Source organism: Sparus aurata, chromosome 11 (assembly GCF_900880675.1).
Source record: "Sparus aurata chromosome 11, fSpaAur1.1, whole genome shotgun sequence".
Taxonomy (NCBI): domain Eukaryota; kingdom Metazoa; phylum Chordata; class Actinopteri; order Spariformes; family Sparidae; genus Sparus; species Sparus aurata.
Window position 1 is genome coordinate 12,233,232 of NC_044197.1, and position 14,783 is coordinate 12,248,014.

At 40.5% G+C, this 14,783-nt stretch overlaps 1 protein-coding gene across 1 annotated transcript; it reads left to right on the plus strand.

The window, feature by feature from the left end:
- Positions 1 to 844: 844 nt before the first annotated feature.
- Positions 845 to 14,610, plus strand: crlf1b (cytokine receptor-like factor 1b). The gene is made up of 8 exons (XM_030433225.1): positions 845 to 1,151; positions 3,898 to 4,176; positions 4,265 to 4,394; positions 4,620 to 4,792; positions 6,843 to 7,000; positions 10,222 to 10,390; positions 12,370 to 12,551; positions 13,445 to 14,610. The coding sequence occupies exons 1-8, from the start codon at positions 1,094 to 1,096 to the stop codon at positions 13,466 to 13,468; spliced, it is 1,173 nt and encodes a 390-aa protein (XP_030289085.1). The 5' UTR covers positions 845 to 1,093; the 3' UTR covers positions 13,469 to 14,610.
- Positions 14,611 to 14,783: the final 173 nt, after the last annotated feature.

Sequence of the window (14,783 nt, forward strand, 5' to 3'; positions counted from 1 at the left end):
CGAGCGGGCAGATGGAGCGATTGTTCAAGTATCGACACTTCACACACGATCGATGTCACAGTTGATCAGCTTAATGTAAATATCCTGAGGGCCACAGCATCTATCAGCTGAGGAGAGGAAACAAAACAGCTAAAGAAATGTAATGATTGTTTGCCCGGTGGTTTATTTGTGATGCACTCAGTAACTTTGCTTATTTAAGTTTTGAAATGATGATAATAATTGAGAAATATTACACAGTTTTTAATAGTTGAGCTTAAAGGGGCTCGATGTAGTTTCGGAGAAGGAATTCAAACTCAGAACTGTAATATTTACATTATTAATGATGTAATAATACAAACTCTTATATCTTTCTCTTTTCCATGACTGAATAAACAAGTTTATCTCAGAGGAAAGTAAGGTCCCACACTGATACGATTTATCTGTGATTGGTCAATAGCATCTGATAATATCTGTCAGCCTTTAATGATTAGAGAAGAGCCAAATAATAAAATGGGTATAACATAAGAAAAGGCATTTAAAGGTGCACCATGTCGTTTTGGGGGAAATTCAAACTCAGAAAGTTAATATTTACAACACTAATAAGGTAATAATACAAAGTGAGAAATAGTTATATGACATATATAAACAAGCTGTTCTCAAGGGGAAAAAAGTCCCCAGATCACTGTTTGCAACTAGAAAGGTGCCAACTTAGTCAGGTCCTGCAAACGTACAAAAGAATGAAAGCGTGTTTTCCTCCAAGGACAGTTAGATTTTGATAACTTCAACCTCTTTCTCTTTGTCTCTTCTCTTTACAGCAGGGTGTGTGTGTGTGTGTGTGTGTGTGTGTGTGTGTGTGTGTGTGTGTGTGTGTGTTTAGACGGGGAGGGGACGTGTTAAGGAGCAGTAATGGCTCGTGGCTGTGTGGGAAAACAAAGGAGGAGCAAACAGCGTGAACCTGAGAACAGCAGCAGCAGCAGCAGCAGAGTCACTCTGGAGTTTAAAAGAGAGCAAAGCTCCTGTTTCACTCAGTTTCCTTCACTGAGGAGCCGCTGGAGAGTGAAGCTGCTCCAACAGGGACAAAGACAGAGAGGGAGGACATAAAGCTGACAGAACCATGTTCTCTTTCACATTTCTCCTCCTCCTTGTTCCACATGTCTTGCTGTCCTCGAGACGTGAGTACCAAACTTTAGTCGACAAACAGAGAGACAGACAGACAGTTATCCAGCTGTAGGTCTTCACATTTCTAAAGATTATGTCAGTGTTTTAGACTTAGCTTCTGTACAGAGGCTTTTAAACAAACAAATTCACCATATCAAACAGTTGTTTAACTCAATTACTTAACTCTTCTTCCCCTGCCCGGGTGTCATTATCACCCCACCTATAATAATTATACCAGGTAACCACAGCAGGTAGATTTTCAAGTTTAAGCTCCGGTGTTTTTATATACACAGCTGATTTATACGGGGAATCAACAGAGAAAGTGTATTTGGATGTAATAACTATATGGGAATGTCTGTTTTTTGTATAATGTAATGAATTTAAAAAAATGTCTTAGCAAGAAACTGCAAGTTAAATGTATTATCATTTATTTTTCAGATACAAGAGTTTCAAAAACGTAAAACGAGTGTTGAGTCCTTCGTGCTACTTACCTGGAAAAAACAGAACAATCTGACATTAACGCAAAAAATTCTAAAAACACGTGAGGACGGAGCAGATTTTTAAGACCGATATCACCATGATATGTTTAAGAAAATCATTTTTACAGATCAGCCAATAAATATATTTTTTAAGTATTAATATTTGCATTAATGAGTGTGTATGTTGTGCTATGTGTAGAGTGTGTGTCTTTATGTACTTTTGTTGTACTTTGGGAGAAGCCAAAGAGACATTTCCCCTTAGGTGGGCAATAAAGTTAATTTAATATAATATAATATAATATAATATAATATAATATAATATGATATAATATAATATAATACAAGCAGTCAGCTCGTGTATCAGCCAGACTAATTTAGCAGTCTTTCCCTTATAACAATCAAGTATTGTCCAATAGGAACCACTATGTATATGTATAAGAAACGTAAAAGAGACGTAGCTTTCATGATATCAAGAGGTATTGTAAAAATCTCTGAAGGATGACAAACATATAAATGTATGTGTGATGTGTGTATGTGTCCTTGTATTTCTCAACCATAATGCTCATATATGTAGGAATCCTTTGATTTGATTGAACTGTAACCAATTAGTGAAATAATATCAATTAAAAAAACACAAAACATAATTGTAGCATTTTCCATTAAAGTAAATCTTGATGCTGTGACGCCACATTAATGTGAGATAAATCATTAGATGTGATTGTGTACCTAATGGGGGATTACACTGAGAACAAGCCTATTAGATATGGTGGTGATGCAGCTGATGAGACAAATTGAAATAAACCATGTACATCTGCGCTGTCGCATGAAAGAACTCCAAGACTGAGGAAACGATCTGCGAGTGGCCTTGTTATAACTGATGGAAACAGACACATGTATCGCTCCTCTGGCATGTCGATACAGTTTTCTTCTACTCTGCATCCGTCTTTGTGTTGGATGGATCCAGTGAGGCTGGAGACGGCGCAGTGGCACATATGTTGGAAAGCTTGTCCGCCGCCCACTTGGAGCAGGCACGCTTAATAAACCTCCACACATTAACCCCTCGTATCTGTGTGAAGAAGGAGTCCAGTGGTAACATTCAGACACACTGCAGAGGGTTTCTCAGGGGCATCAATCATAAAGGCAAACCTAAAGTCTCAGAGAGGTCGAGGTATGGAAAAGCATTCAAGGATTTTAACCGACAAACCAGGGTGACCTTTCTGACTGATCCCACCGAGGCTCCATAAATCCACTTCATTACTGGGTCATAAATATGTGCAGAGCTCCGGCTCTGTTGAGCTGCAGTGCTGCTGCTGCTGCTGCTGCTGCTGTACACCTCCTCCTCCTCCTCCTCCTCACACAAACACAAAGTTTTCTTACGGTTGGCTAGAAATGTGGACACACTGCAACCTTTTTTTTTGGAAACAGTGTGTTTAAATGCTTAACAGCCATACAGAATATGATACATGTTATTGAGCGGAGTCTAATTAATGAAGGGTGGGAAGGAGCTGAAGGCCTAACATGGTGATGAAAATGGTGGTTGTCAATGTTTTGATCCACTGGATACCTTGGAAATGGTTTACCGCTGCAACCCTGCATGAAACATACAACACAGTAACTACACTGGTGGCAAAAAACTATTTCCAACCAACAAACAATTAATTGATTTTTTTTAATTAGAATTCATCATTTAAGTCATCGATCAGGCAATATATGCATATTTGCAGGCTAAAATCTCTTAAATGTGACCAACTTAACCCTTTTCCTAGTTTTATGTTTTTATAAAATTAATATCTTACATATCCTATAATATTTTTGGACATCCAGTTGAACACAGCAAGTGATTACCTTCAACCCTAGGGTTAGGGGTTATTAGTAAATAGATTATAATTATTGTAATCAATGAGACTGATAACTGACGCTTCTACTCCCCTATATTTATGTGATAACTTTGGTTACTTTGCAGATTCAGAGTATTCAGTGTTGATGGGCTATTGATGTGTAACCGATCAGATAGTGGTGTGGGCCGGACATTGAGTGTAACCACAGATAGAGGATGCTGCATTAGATTAATACATTGATACTCAGACACAAAAAAAACACCAATACTAACAATCAGAGAAATGCAGTGTATTGGCCTTGATAATCAGCCAGGCCGGTAGTCAGTGTATCCCTATCAGGTGTTCTCTATCAGAATTCTCACTTAAACAATTCAATGAAGGTGTGACATGAAGAAAAGTAAAAGCACATTAAAATGTTTTCTTGTGCGTGTCCAACCCCTCAGACGTGGCAGTGATCTCCCCTCAGGATCCGGTCCTGCGTATCGGCTCCAGCCTGACAGCCACCTGCACGTTGAGCCCCGAGCTCAGCCTCCACTCCAGCACTTTGTACTGGACCCTGAACGGGCTGCGCCTGTCCAGCAGCACCTACAGCGTGCTGAGCCCTGACACCCTGACCGTCACCCTTCACAACCTGGACGGCTCGCAGCAGCAGTCTGGAGACAACCTGGTGTGTCATGGAGCTGACGGACACGTCCTGGCCGGTTCGTGTCTCTACGTGGGCAGTAAGTGGAGGCTTCTCTGTCTCTTTAACAGAATTTTCTTGTTTCATTATAATTTTTCTCTTAATAAATGTGTGCGTGTGCCCTCTAGTGCCTCCAGAAAAGCCAGTTAATTTATCGTGTTGGTCCCGCAACACGAAGGACCTGAGCTGTAGGTGGACCCCGGGGGGCCGTGGTGAGACCCACATCCGAACCACATACACCCTCAAGTACAAATTGAGGTGAGCGCCCCAGACCTGCTGCAGCTCACAGGTGATCACCTCGTCCAACACCGCTCAGGTAGACTAGCAATAAACGCTTCAGTGCATTAGTTAATCATCTGAGACACATGCTCAGCTCAGAGGCTGCAGTGTGTCGTGTCTTGTGTGGAAACAGTTGAAGATGATCATTCTGTGTTTTCAGAGACGAACGTCAGAGGTTATTTTGGTTGCTGTGTTTCTGTCCAGGTGGTACGGGACAGAGAGGGAGTGTGAAGACGACGTCACAGGGAAGCAGCGGTACTCCTGCCACATCCCCCGCAACCTGGCCCTCTTCACTCCGTATGAGATCTGGGTGGAGGCAGCCAATCAGCTGGGCACTGCCACCTCTGACATCACCACCCTGGACATCCTCGATGTAGGTGGGTTGAATCAAACTCAAGTATTACCTTTTCTCTTCTGTCCTTGTCTTTTTCTTTTTCTTTTTCTTTTTCTTTTTCTTCTTCTTTTTCTTTTCCTTTCCTTTCCTCTCCTTTTACAATTTCCTTTCATGCATTTCCTTTTACTTTACATTCCTTCCTTTCCTTATCTGACCAGTCCTTTCCTTTAGTTTTCCAATCTTTAATTCCATTCCTTTCCTCTCCTCTCTTTTTCATTCATAATTTCCTCTCCTCACCCGTCTTTCCTTTCTTTTCAACTAATTCCTTCCCTTTCCTTTTCTGCCATGTCCTTTAATTTTCTCTCCTTTCTTAATTTCCTATCCTTAATTTCCATGTTCTTTCCTATAGTTCTCTCCTCTCCTCTCCTCTCTTTTGCTTGTCTGTAGATCTCCTACATATGGCGAACACACGTCTTTAGAGGAGAGGGGATTTATTTTTATGGTTTGTTCCCTCCAGCCCGCTGCTGTAACAACATTATAGGTTCAGGCTGAAACTCAAAAGATAAACTGTTTTGCTATTAAAGTTAACCACACTTCAGACGCCTCTCAGGTAATGACCTCACAGGTTAAAGAGACCTATAGCAGGTATTCCTACATTTTGAAAGCAGTGTTCGTCAGTCCCTGAACTTCCTCTCCCTCTGTCAATCCTTGCTGCACACTGAAGAACCAATAAGTTGCCGTGCGTGTGCTGAAGGAGAGCGAGGAACGTTGCCGTATGTGTGATGCATTGCACTGCCTCAATAACAGACACTACACGCTCAGAGTATTTTTCCTCCTTCTCTCTCTCAAGTTGAATGTGACAGCACAAATAAAGTACATCACGCAGCAGCCGCGGATGATGTCTGAAGGTTACCAGCAGGAAACTCTTTTACAAGACATTTAATAAGCTCCTTTATTTTCCTCTTGTGCTGCCGTCCCCTTTATCTTTCCCTTCGTCTTCCTCTCCTTCAAAGCACTTGATTTGTTTTATACTTACTGAGGAAGTACAGGCTGAACTTAAACAAAGCCCGTCTGCACGGGAGGAGAATGTTATTTGTCAGGTGAATTATTTTAGACATTCAAATGAAAAACAATTCTATTGAACTGTACAAAAGAATTTCTGGTAACAATTTTTACGTCCAGACATTTCATGGTAAGTAAGTGGTAATTACAGAGCCACATAGTTTGAATTGATCTAGTATTGAAAATTGCCCCAATATTATTCAATATTAATATCCTGCCATTTTCCAGACCCTCAGCAGGTCACTTACATGAAGTGAGCTGTGCAGCTTCCCTTACAACTAGTTTCTGTAACTCTAAATAGTAAATTTAAGTAATTAAAGGATCATTTTTGCTCTATTTTATTACCTTTTATTTAATAATCTCTCTTACATACGCAGAGTTATTATATGCAGAGACTTTCCCTTTTCCCTGCTTTTAATTTATTTGCTAATATATGCATCTCATAATGTAAAAGAAGTGACAATTTGTGGTTGTTAATGGACTGAATTGACCTGCAGACGTTGAGCAGAAACCAGCTGGAAGTTTCTTTGAAATTAAATGATCAGCTGTTTATGGCATCTTGGAAAATAGCAGAAAATGATTATTTTACTGACTGGCCTTTTTTTGTTTTTAGTCACTGCTTTCAGTAAATGTATGTCCTTTTAGAGAGAAGAATGAATAAAGTCCAAAAAATAATTCAATACAATATAAAATACAAAGACCAGTCACAGAGACTAAAACTTGATAATAATAAAAACTGTTGACTCGTTTGCTTTCCTTCAAATAGGAAACTGAAATTAAGGATTCTTTCACAAAAAATGTTTAAGAAACACATAAATAGATATAAAAGACTGATTGAAACTTGTATACGAAGCAGATGGCATCCTCACAGAATTATGTCATTTGATGTTTGTCTTTCCTCAGTGATACGGTGTTCACTATTGGCTTCACATTTCTCTTAAGGTCAAACCTCTTTGCATTCTGTGTCATTGCCACACAAACTTTACATCTGCTGTATACAACTTTTTAAACACTTGTCCTTGTCCGTGCAGTGACTACAGACCCTCCCGCCAACGTGCAGGTGAATCGTGTCGGCCACCTCGAGGACCAGCTGACAGTCCGCTGGGCGAGCCCCCCCGAGCTCAAGGACGTCCTGTTTCAGGCCAAATATCAGATACGCTACAGACTGGAGGACAGCACTGAATGGAAGGTGGTCCACACACACACAAACCTGCAGACTAACACACTTCCTCTGCAGCCATGACACCTCTGAGACAGCTGTAGAAGTATTTGAGGTGCAGCGCTGAAGCTGCTCCTGCTGCAGCTGTCGTCTCTTGAATATAAAGCAAATATCACTTGTGTAAAAGCCTCGACTGGTGCGTTTAAGTCTTTGCTGGCAAATTTTTGAAAGCTGGTTTTGATCCAAATGTGCAGTAGTGGAGCAGTTCAGAGACATCGTTCCTTCAAACTGCTTCTTTGAGGTTTTCTGCCCACAACGTCCTGCTATGTTTTCTCTGCTGTGCAGGTAAACACCACATGTCTTTTGATTTCTGGATTCATTATTGAATGAGAGGACTGAATAAATAATGTGGGAATATATTTAAAGCCCCATGCAAAATTAAAGCAAACATAGTTTAAAATACGAACAGTAAGAAATATTTCTGTTTTGTTGAAGTAAACGAGAACTCACCCTCTCACCAGTGTTAATTTTGGCAGCCATTTTAGATTTAGTCATAGACTTTTTGTCCTTCATAGGTTTAGTTGTCGACAACTTAACTTCTGGTCAAAATGTTTTCTCTTTAAAGGAGCAATATGTAAAATAAGACCAACATTTCAGTTTAAAACATTCACAAAATGAACTTACATCATCAACAGAGTGTGAAGATAAAGTGAGGTCAAAGATGTTTATATATTGTGTTGTAGAGATGAAGTTAGCATGCTAACCAGCCAGCTCTGGCCTGTTCCTGTCTTGTGATACCATTCTGACAAACTCTAGGGCCACTAGCACCACAGCTAACTGAGACATTAGCTAACTACAGCTAATGATAGCTGGCAAAGAGCAGCAGGTGTCAGTTACTCATATTCTGCCCCCTGTTGAATTTGGCTAAACTATCAGAAATTTTTAATTTGTAAAGCAACATTTCTCTCTAAACACTTTTCCTTATGTTATGTCCAGATTCCTTTAGTCGGATAATTTCAGCCTTGACTCTTCCATCACCTTCTGCATGTGTCACTCACAAGCTTCGGCACTAGCGTACAGATGTTAGCTAACACATTAACTCAGACACTGTTAGCATAGACACCAGGTTCAATCAATCATTTTTGCTAAAAGAAGCAGAAACACTTTTTTGCAAGAAAGATGAGAAAAATTAGGTTCCAGCCAGGTTAAAGTTAAACTCTCGCCAAAATGCAACATAGGCTTTTTTTGTGAATGTATATGAGTCAAACCTTCGTGTAAAAGCACAATTACGATGAAAGATGCACGTTTAAGATTTAACGCAGTTTCGTTTTGGGGTCCAACTCATTTTAAATGGGAGTGCTAGGGGGAAATTAGCGATAGCATCAAAATCGATATTTTTAAAACACTAAAAAGGATCGACACAACATGAAACATGAAACAACATGACACAACATGGAAAGCTCCTATAGCTTCATTCCATATAAATGCATGAATAATTTGTTGTTTTGTCGTTAAAGAAAAACAATATTGACCTTGAAGTTGAAAAAGGAGCCTCATATAAGAAACAATACTAAAATCAAAAGCCGGAAAAGTCACGTGAGATATCGCGTGGATAGTTGTTGCCGGAAGACAGTAGCGGTCCTCCTTAACTCGGCTGCCATGATGGCGGCTAGCAAAACAAGCATCTGCTAAGGTGAGTTGATTAAAAACCTTCTTTTTAGTAAACTCTGTGTACACAAACAATGTTCTCAATGCTCAAGTTCATGTGTAGAGACCCTGGTGATACAACGAGCAAAGTTTCATGTTGTGTTGAGCCTTCTTAGTGTTTTAAAAATAGCGATTTTGATGCTATCGCTAATTTGCCCCTAGCACTCCCATTGAAAAGGAGTTTGACCCAAAAACGAAAATACAGTAAATCTTAAAAGTGCCTCTTTCGTTGTAATTATGCTTCTACACGAAGGTTTGACTTATATACATTCACAAAAAAAGCCTAGGTTGCATTTTGGCGAGAGCTTCACTTTAACGTAGCTTGCTAAGAAATTATCCACAAGTTAACGTAGCTGACTGCCCACTAACACTGACTTAATGTTAGCAAATATATATGCTTGGTTAATATTACAACTAAAAGTTGGCTAACTTTTTGTGGTATTAAGAGCAGGATGGTTCAAGACTCCCTTACGGAATTATAAATCGAATATGTCCATAAATCTCTTTTTAGTGTTCAAGCAATCGTGTAGTTGTCAGTTCGGTACAGCATCACCTTGGATTCTGGGAATGTGCACACGTCATTCGATGACAGGGATGCATCATTTATATTCTGACAGACCAGCCAGAAAGTTGGGGAATTTTTAAATGTACCAAAATTAGGGCTGTCAAACGATTAATTTTTTTAATCGCATTTTGTCCATAGTTAACTCGTGATTAATCGCAAATTAATCCCAATATTTTTTAGCACATTTTTTTCTGTTCTAAATGTACCTTAATGTATTTTTTTCATGTTCTTAATACTTTTAACAACATAAGAAAGGGTTAGAGTTAGGGTAAGGCAAATATGCTTGCTTTATGAAAATGTTTATTCAACACTTCAAATCATGCAGGAAAATAAAAGGCTCAAAAAATATCCCCTCACCCTAAATGGGATCAAAACATGGTGATGTCTGCTTTTGGCGAGGGGGGGCGGTGGGCTCTCTGCATCTGCCATGTGTTTGGCTTTGCAAATGATATTTGAGACTTGACGTACTTCAATGGTACTCATTTCATGTCGACAATACGTGCAGATAACTTTTGTCCTATCGACCGAACCATCTCGCAGTGAAAGTGAATTTGCCGTTTTTAGGTCCTTTCTCCATTTCCTTTCGCTTTCGCTTTTCAGTCCACCGTATTTTTCCCGAACCACAAACTCTGCTTCTTCTTCTTCTGATTCCCTTTCTTATTCTTCTGCCACCCTCTGGATCAAGACTACAGGTGCCACCTACGGCCGTAAATCAAACAATGCGCATTTCTTTCTTTTTTTAAATACCGAGCGTTAATCGCGCGTTAACAAAATTTGCGGCGTTAAGAGGATGTTGCGTTAACGCGTTATTAGCGCGTTATTAATGCGTTATTAACGCGTTAACTTTGACGGCCCTAACCAAAATATAAAATATGTATTTTCTAGCTCATCAGCTTCCTGTCTTTGTCATGTAAAAAGATGGTTGCCGCACAGTTTTCATCCTGGTTTTCGTTAAGAGCCTTAACACTGCCTCTCACAGGTGGTGGATGATGTAGGTAACCAGACGTCATGTAGGCTGGCAGGCCTCCAGCCCGGAACTGTTTATTTCGTCCAGGTGAGGTGTAATCCAGTGGGCATCTACGGCTCTAGGAAGGCCGGCATCTGGAGTGACTGGAGCCACCCGGCCGCCGCCTCCACACCAGGCAGTGGTGAGTTCTTTGCCATGAGATAGTTTATAGAAGACTATGAACAAAGCAGTGCCTGTCTCTTCTGGTCATTCAATACAAAAAACACCAAATGTTTAAAAGCAGAACTGTCTGTCCTTTCAGTGGCTTTTAAAATGTTTTCCAACTGTCTGTGATGCCCACAAATCTTTCTAATAATCAACCTTTCATCGCCAATTAAAGCCAGAAAAACAACGTCGTTATCCTTGTTTCAACATCCTGAACAAGCAGATCCAAACCGCATGTGACCCAGGAGGAACCAAACATCAATAGGCTACATACCTTGATAGAGATCTCTCAGCAGAGGATTAGAGGGAGCTGCAGAGAGCCAGGGGGACATTTGATTTTGGACGTCGGCTTCAAAGATTGATCAAGCAAAAAAGCTGGTTGTCTTGTCCGCGGCACACACAGGGCCTATAAAGTTTGAGTGGAAGCAGGTTTGGGAGCAGGAGGAGCATATAATGAGTTACACTGGTCGAGTGGTATTTACGCTCTACGAGGGAGGAAGTCGTTATCGGGCTCTGATGTTCGCCATGAAGAAATGGTTGTCATAGACTTTCAGTAGCCTGTCTTCGTCAGAGAGATCAGTGTGGTACATCACCGCCACATTAAAATGAGAAACATTTCTCTTTAAATCAAAGTGTTTACATTCGTTTTGCAAAATTAAGTAACATCTATCATTACAAGTGTTCACTGAACAACAAGATAAACTTACTTTAGAACAATACCTAAAAGTATCAATTTAGAGTTCAATCAAACAGTTTAGTTTCTATCCTACTAGTTGTGACAGACTTTTTTTAAAACTATAAGTTAAATGACAAATGGCTTATATGAAAATAAGTCTACAGTCATGCTAGCACAAACATAAACATAAACATAAACATCTTGATGTATTGAAGCTAAGATTTAATGCCAGTATCTACACGCTGACATGTTCACAGCGACAACGCTAACATGTCGTTAAGTAGGTATGTGACAAATTCACCTTCTTTCTGGTAGTTTAGCATGTTAGGATGCTAACATATGCTAATTAGCATAAAAGAAGACGTACAGCTGATGGAAATTTGACGCTAGATGAGAAGTTGATATTAAAAAGTTATTAGAATTCATCCGGTTGGGAACATGAACGTGTGTCCAGAGTTTCAAGACAGCCAATCCAGTAGTTGTAAAGATGACTGAGTCCAGACCAAGGTGGTTGACCAACCGCCATCCTTAAAGCCACGCTGTTAACTAACAATACAGTACGGCTAACAATGCAATTTATATGGAAGTTCTGGTATTTTGAAACCTGGACCCTACATTAACAACACTTGCTCCAGACTGAACTTAAGACGGAAGGAGCTGCCCCAAAGGATTACGCTGCAGCTGTGACCTGCCAGCTGAGGCGATCTGCTCGACCACTTCCTCATTTTTGCGATGTCTGACCCCATTACACACCAAAACATTTGAATATTGGGCCCAGGTTTAAAAAAATTCCAGAATTCCCCTTTAATAAATTAACTTATATTAATCCACTCATGGTGAGTTCTGCTTTCCAGAGAGATCTGGATACTAATAAGAAATAAAATAACAACAATATGATTATCAAAACATGTCAAATTATAAAAACAGCAAAACAAATAAATAAGTTAAAAGCAATTATATCTGCAGCTCTGTATTTTTATGAGTATGAGCGTATCTGTTTTATTGTATTTTTTAAAATCTTTTTTATGGGATTGGAGGAGATTTTCTTTTCTCTGTGAAAACGCTGACTGCATGAAAAAGTCACAAACATGTCAATCCTATTTGTGCTGACACAACACATGGTGAGCATCCACACACCACCTTGTACCAGCACTTGTCCCGACTATAACCTTGATGCTGTTCTCTCATCCTCCCTCCCCTCTCTTACCTCTACCTTTCCTCCCTCACCCTCTCCCCTCACTCCTCCTCCTCCTCCCCAACCCCCTCCCTCCCTTTTCCAGAGCGGCTGCAGAGCGGCTCCTGTGATCCAAAGCCCGGCGAGCAGAACTCCACCCTGCGGCGGGAACTCAAGCAGTTCTTCGGCTGGGTCCGCAAGCACGCGTCGGGCTGCAGCGGCATGTCGATCAAACTGTACGACCAGTGGAGGGTGTGGCTGCAGAAAACGCACAGAACGCGCAACCAGGTAGGTAAGCAGAAGCAGAATCTCTCCCTCACTCTCTCTCCCTCTCTCTATGCCTCCCTTCCTCTATCTCTCTCTCCCTCTCTCTCTGTCTCTCTCTGTCTCCGTTTTCATTATCTCTGCTGAGCCACTCTCACAAACACAAACAGCAACTGCTGCATTGAAGTCCTGAGCTGAATTTCTGACCCTGCCTTTGTTATGCCATGTGGTCAGCATTTTTTTATTTTCTTTTTTTCAAACACAAAGAGGACTGATCTCTCTTGAACTGGCTCTGGGAAGTTTCAATCCAGACTTTATGATCAGGTAAAATGTGCGGTTTTGCCTTTACTGGCCCAGAAGTGGAGGCATAAAAGCAGATACGCACTCAGATTTTATTACATATTTTAACGATGGAGGCGACGACCACAACACAGAGAGGCCAACATGTAAATGCAATCAACAGCCCCGCTGTAATGTGCTCCTTTTGTGTTCTGTTTTTCTCATGGCGTGAGGAGCCCCCTTCTCGAAAATAACTCAGGCCAAATGGCAGAGCCGGAGTCCCTGACATCGTCTGAGCGAGAGCAGCCACATCCTCCTCTGCTCAGCCCTCGAACTCACAGAGACCTTCACTCCACCTGACTCAATTAGTTCAGCAGTCTCCAGGTTTTTGTGCCTCATAGGGCACACGCTGTCTCCTGAATAATGTCTTTGTTCACAAACTCTGACAGGCTCCCATTGATTACCCTGAGAGGTACGGGGGCAGGAGAGCAATACCTCGAGAATAAGAAAGATATAATGCAAAAGAAAGAGAAGATTAATGTGACAGCCAGACAGAGAAATTATCCTTATGATTGTAAATTACACGGTATCTCCTGCTGAATTATCCCAGTATGAACCATCTGCTTTTGTCTTCTCAGATTCTGCAAGACGATAATTCATAGCAGCGCCGCCCAGCACCTTCGGGTGTTTTAATTCAAGAACAGCATCAAGAAACACTGACAGTTAACTGGCCCCCGAGGGCCCCGGCTGTGCACAAGGTCCAACGCCCTCAGCCTGACTGCAGTGCTTGGTCACAGTCTTGAGTTTAAAGGGCCTGGTTGGAAGATAAGTGAGACAATGCAGCCTTTTTCTGCCCTTATCCGCTGACTGTTAGATCTGTTTGCAGAAATATGCAAGGCCTCAGTGACTGCACTTTTATTGTGGGGGAAGAAAAGTTATTGTAACAGAACGTACAAAACAACTCTGACCCTCCTGTTCCAGGTTAAGACATGTTTTGTTGTGAAACTGTGGACTCTGAGCAAATCTGAATGAGATTACAGGGTTATGATTGTTATGTGTCTCGACATCCATTACTATTGGAAATAGCTCTGTGCGGGGCTGCAACTAATGACTGCTTTCTTATATTAGATTACGACGGACACAATTTGTCTTAAAAATAGAATAAGTACAACTCAGAATCCCTCCAAAACACACCTCTTTCAAACTGCCTACAACTTTTAACCCCCTTTTGACATGTTCCTATGTGTTTTTGTTTTGTCGGTTTCTTTGTGAAGCGTCTTTGAGTAGTTTGAAAACCACTATATAAGTTAAATGTATTATTATTATTATTATTATTATTGTTATTATTATTAACCCCATCCACATGGTGAGGGTGCTGAGTGACGCTTTCAGACGTCCCCCAGCAACATCTTTAAACCATCTTGTTTACCTGTTTATATGTAGACCAACCAACCAGAGTACATAGCACATATAAGTTCAACAGTAAATGGTAAAGATTGACCGAGGTACATCCAGGTATTAAACCGTTATTGGATCACAAGGTGGGACTTACGAAGGTTCAATTAAATGATTGTTTCATCATTAAAATGTAAAAAAAAAAATAGTGAAAAACACAAGTAATCATTTCTGAAATACTAGGTTGACACCTTCAGATATTTTGTTTAATCTGAGCAAAATCCAAAGATATTCAATTTACGAAGGCATAAATCTAAAGACGCAAAATTAACTAGAACCAATTCATGTTTGGCATTAGGTAACAACAAATAAATAAAACGCTTATCAAACAAAACTGGCAAATGGCAGATCACCTTTCATTTCGATCTATTAATCTATTGTTTCAGCTCTTGCTCGGTGAAACACAATAATAAGCTGTTTAAATGCAGTAATCTTGCACCATACATGCAGTCCTGAACTGCAGCAGTGTTGGTTGTGTAGCAGTGATTGAATATCTATAACATACGGCTCACTATGTGTAAC

Coding starts and splice junctions, on each gene's coding strand:
- crlf1b (XM_030433225.1), top strand. CDS start 1,094: ATGTTCTCTTTCACATTTCTCCTCCTCCTTGTTCCACATGTCTTGCTG. Junction 1,152..3,897: donor TGTCTTGCTGTCCTCGAGAC/GTGAGTACCAAA, acceptor CCAACCCCTCAG/ACGTGGCAGTGATCTCCCCT. Junction 4,177..4,264: donor TTCGTGTCTCTACGTGGGCA/GTAAGTGGAGGC, acceptor TGTGCCCTCTAG/TGCCTCCAGAAAAGCCAGTT.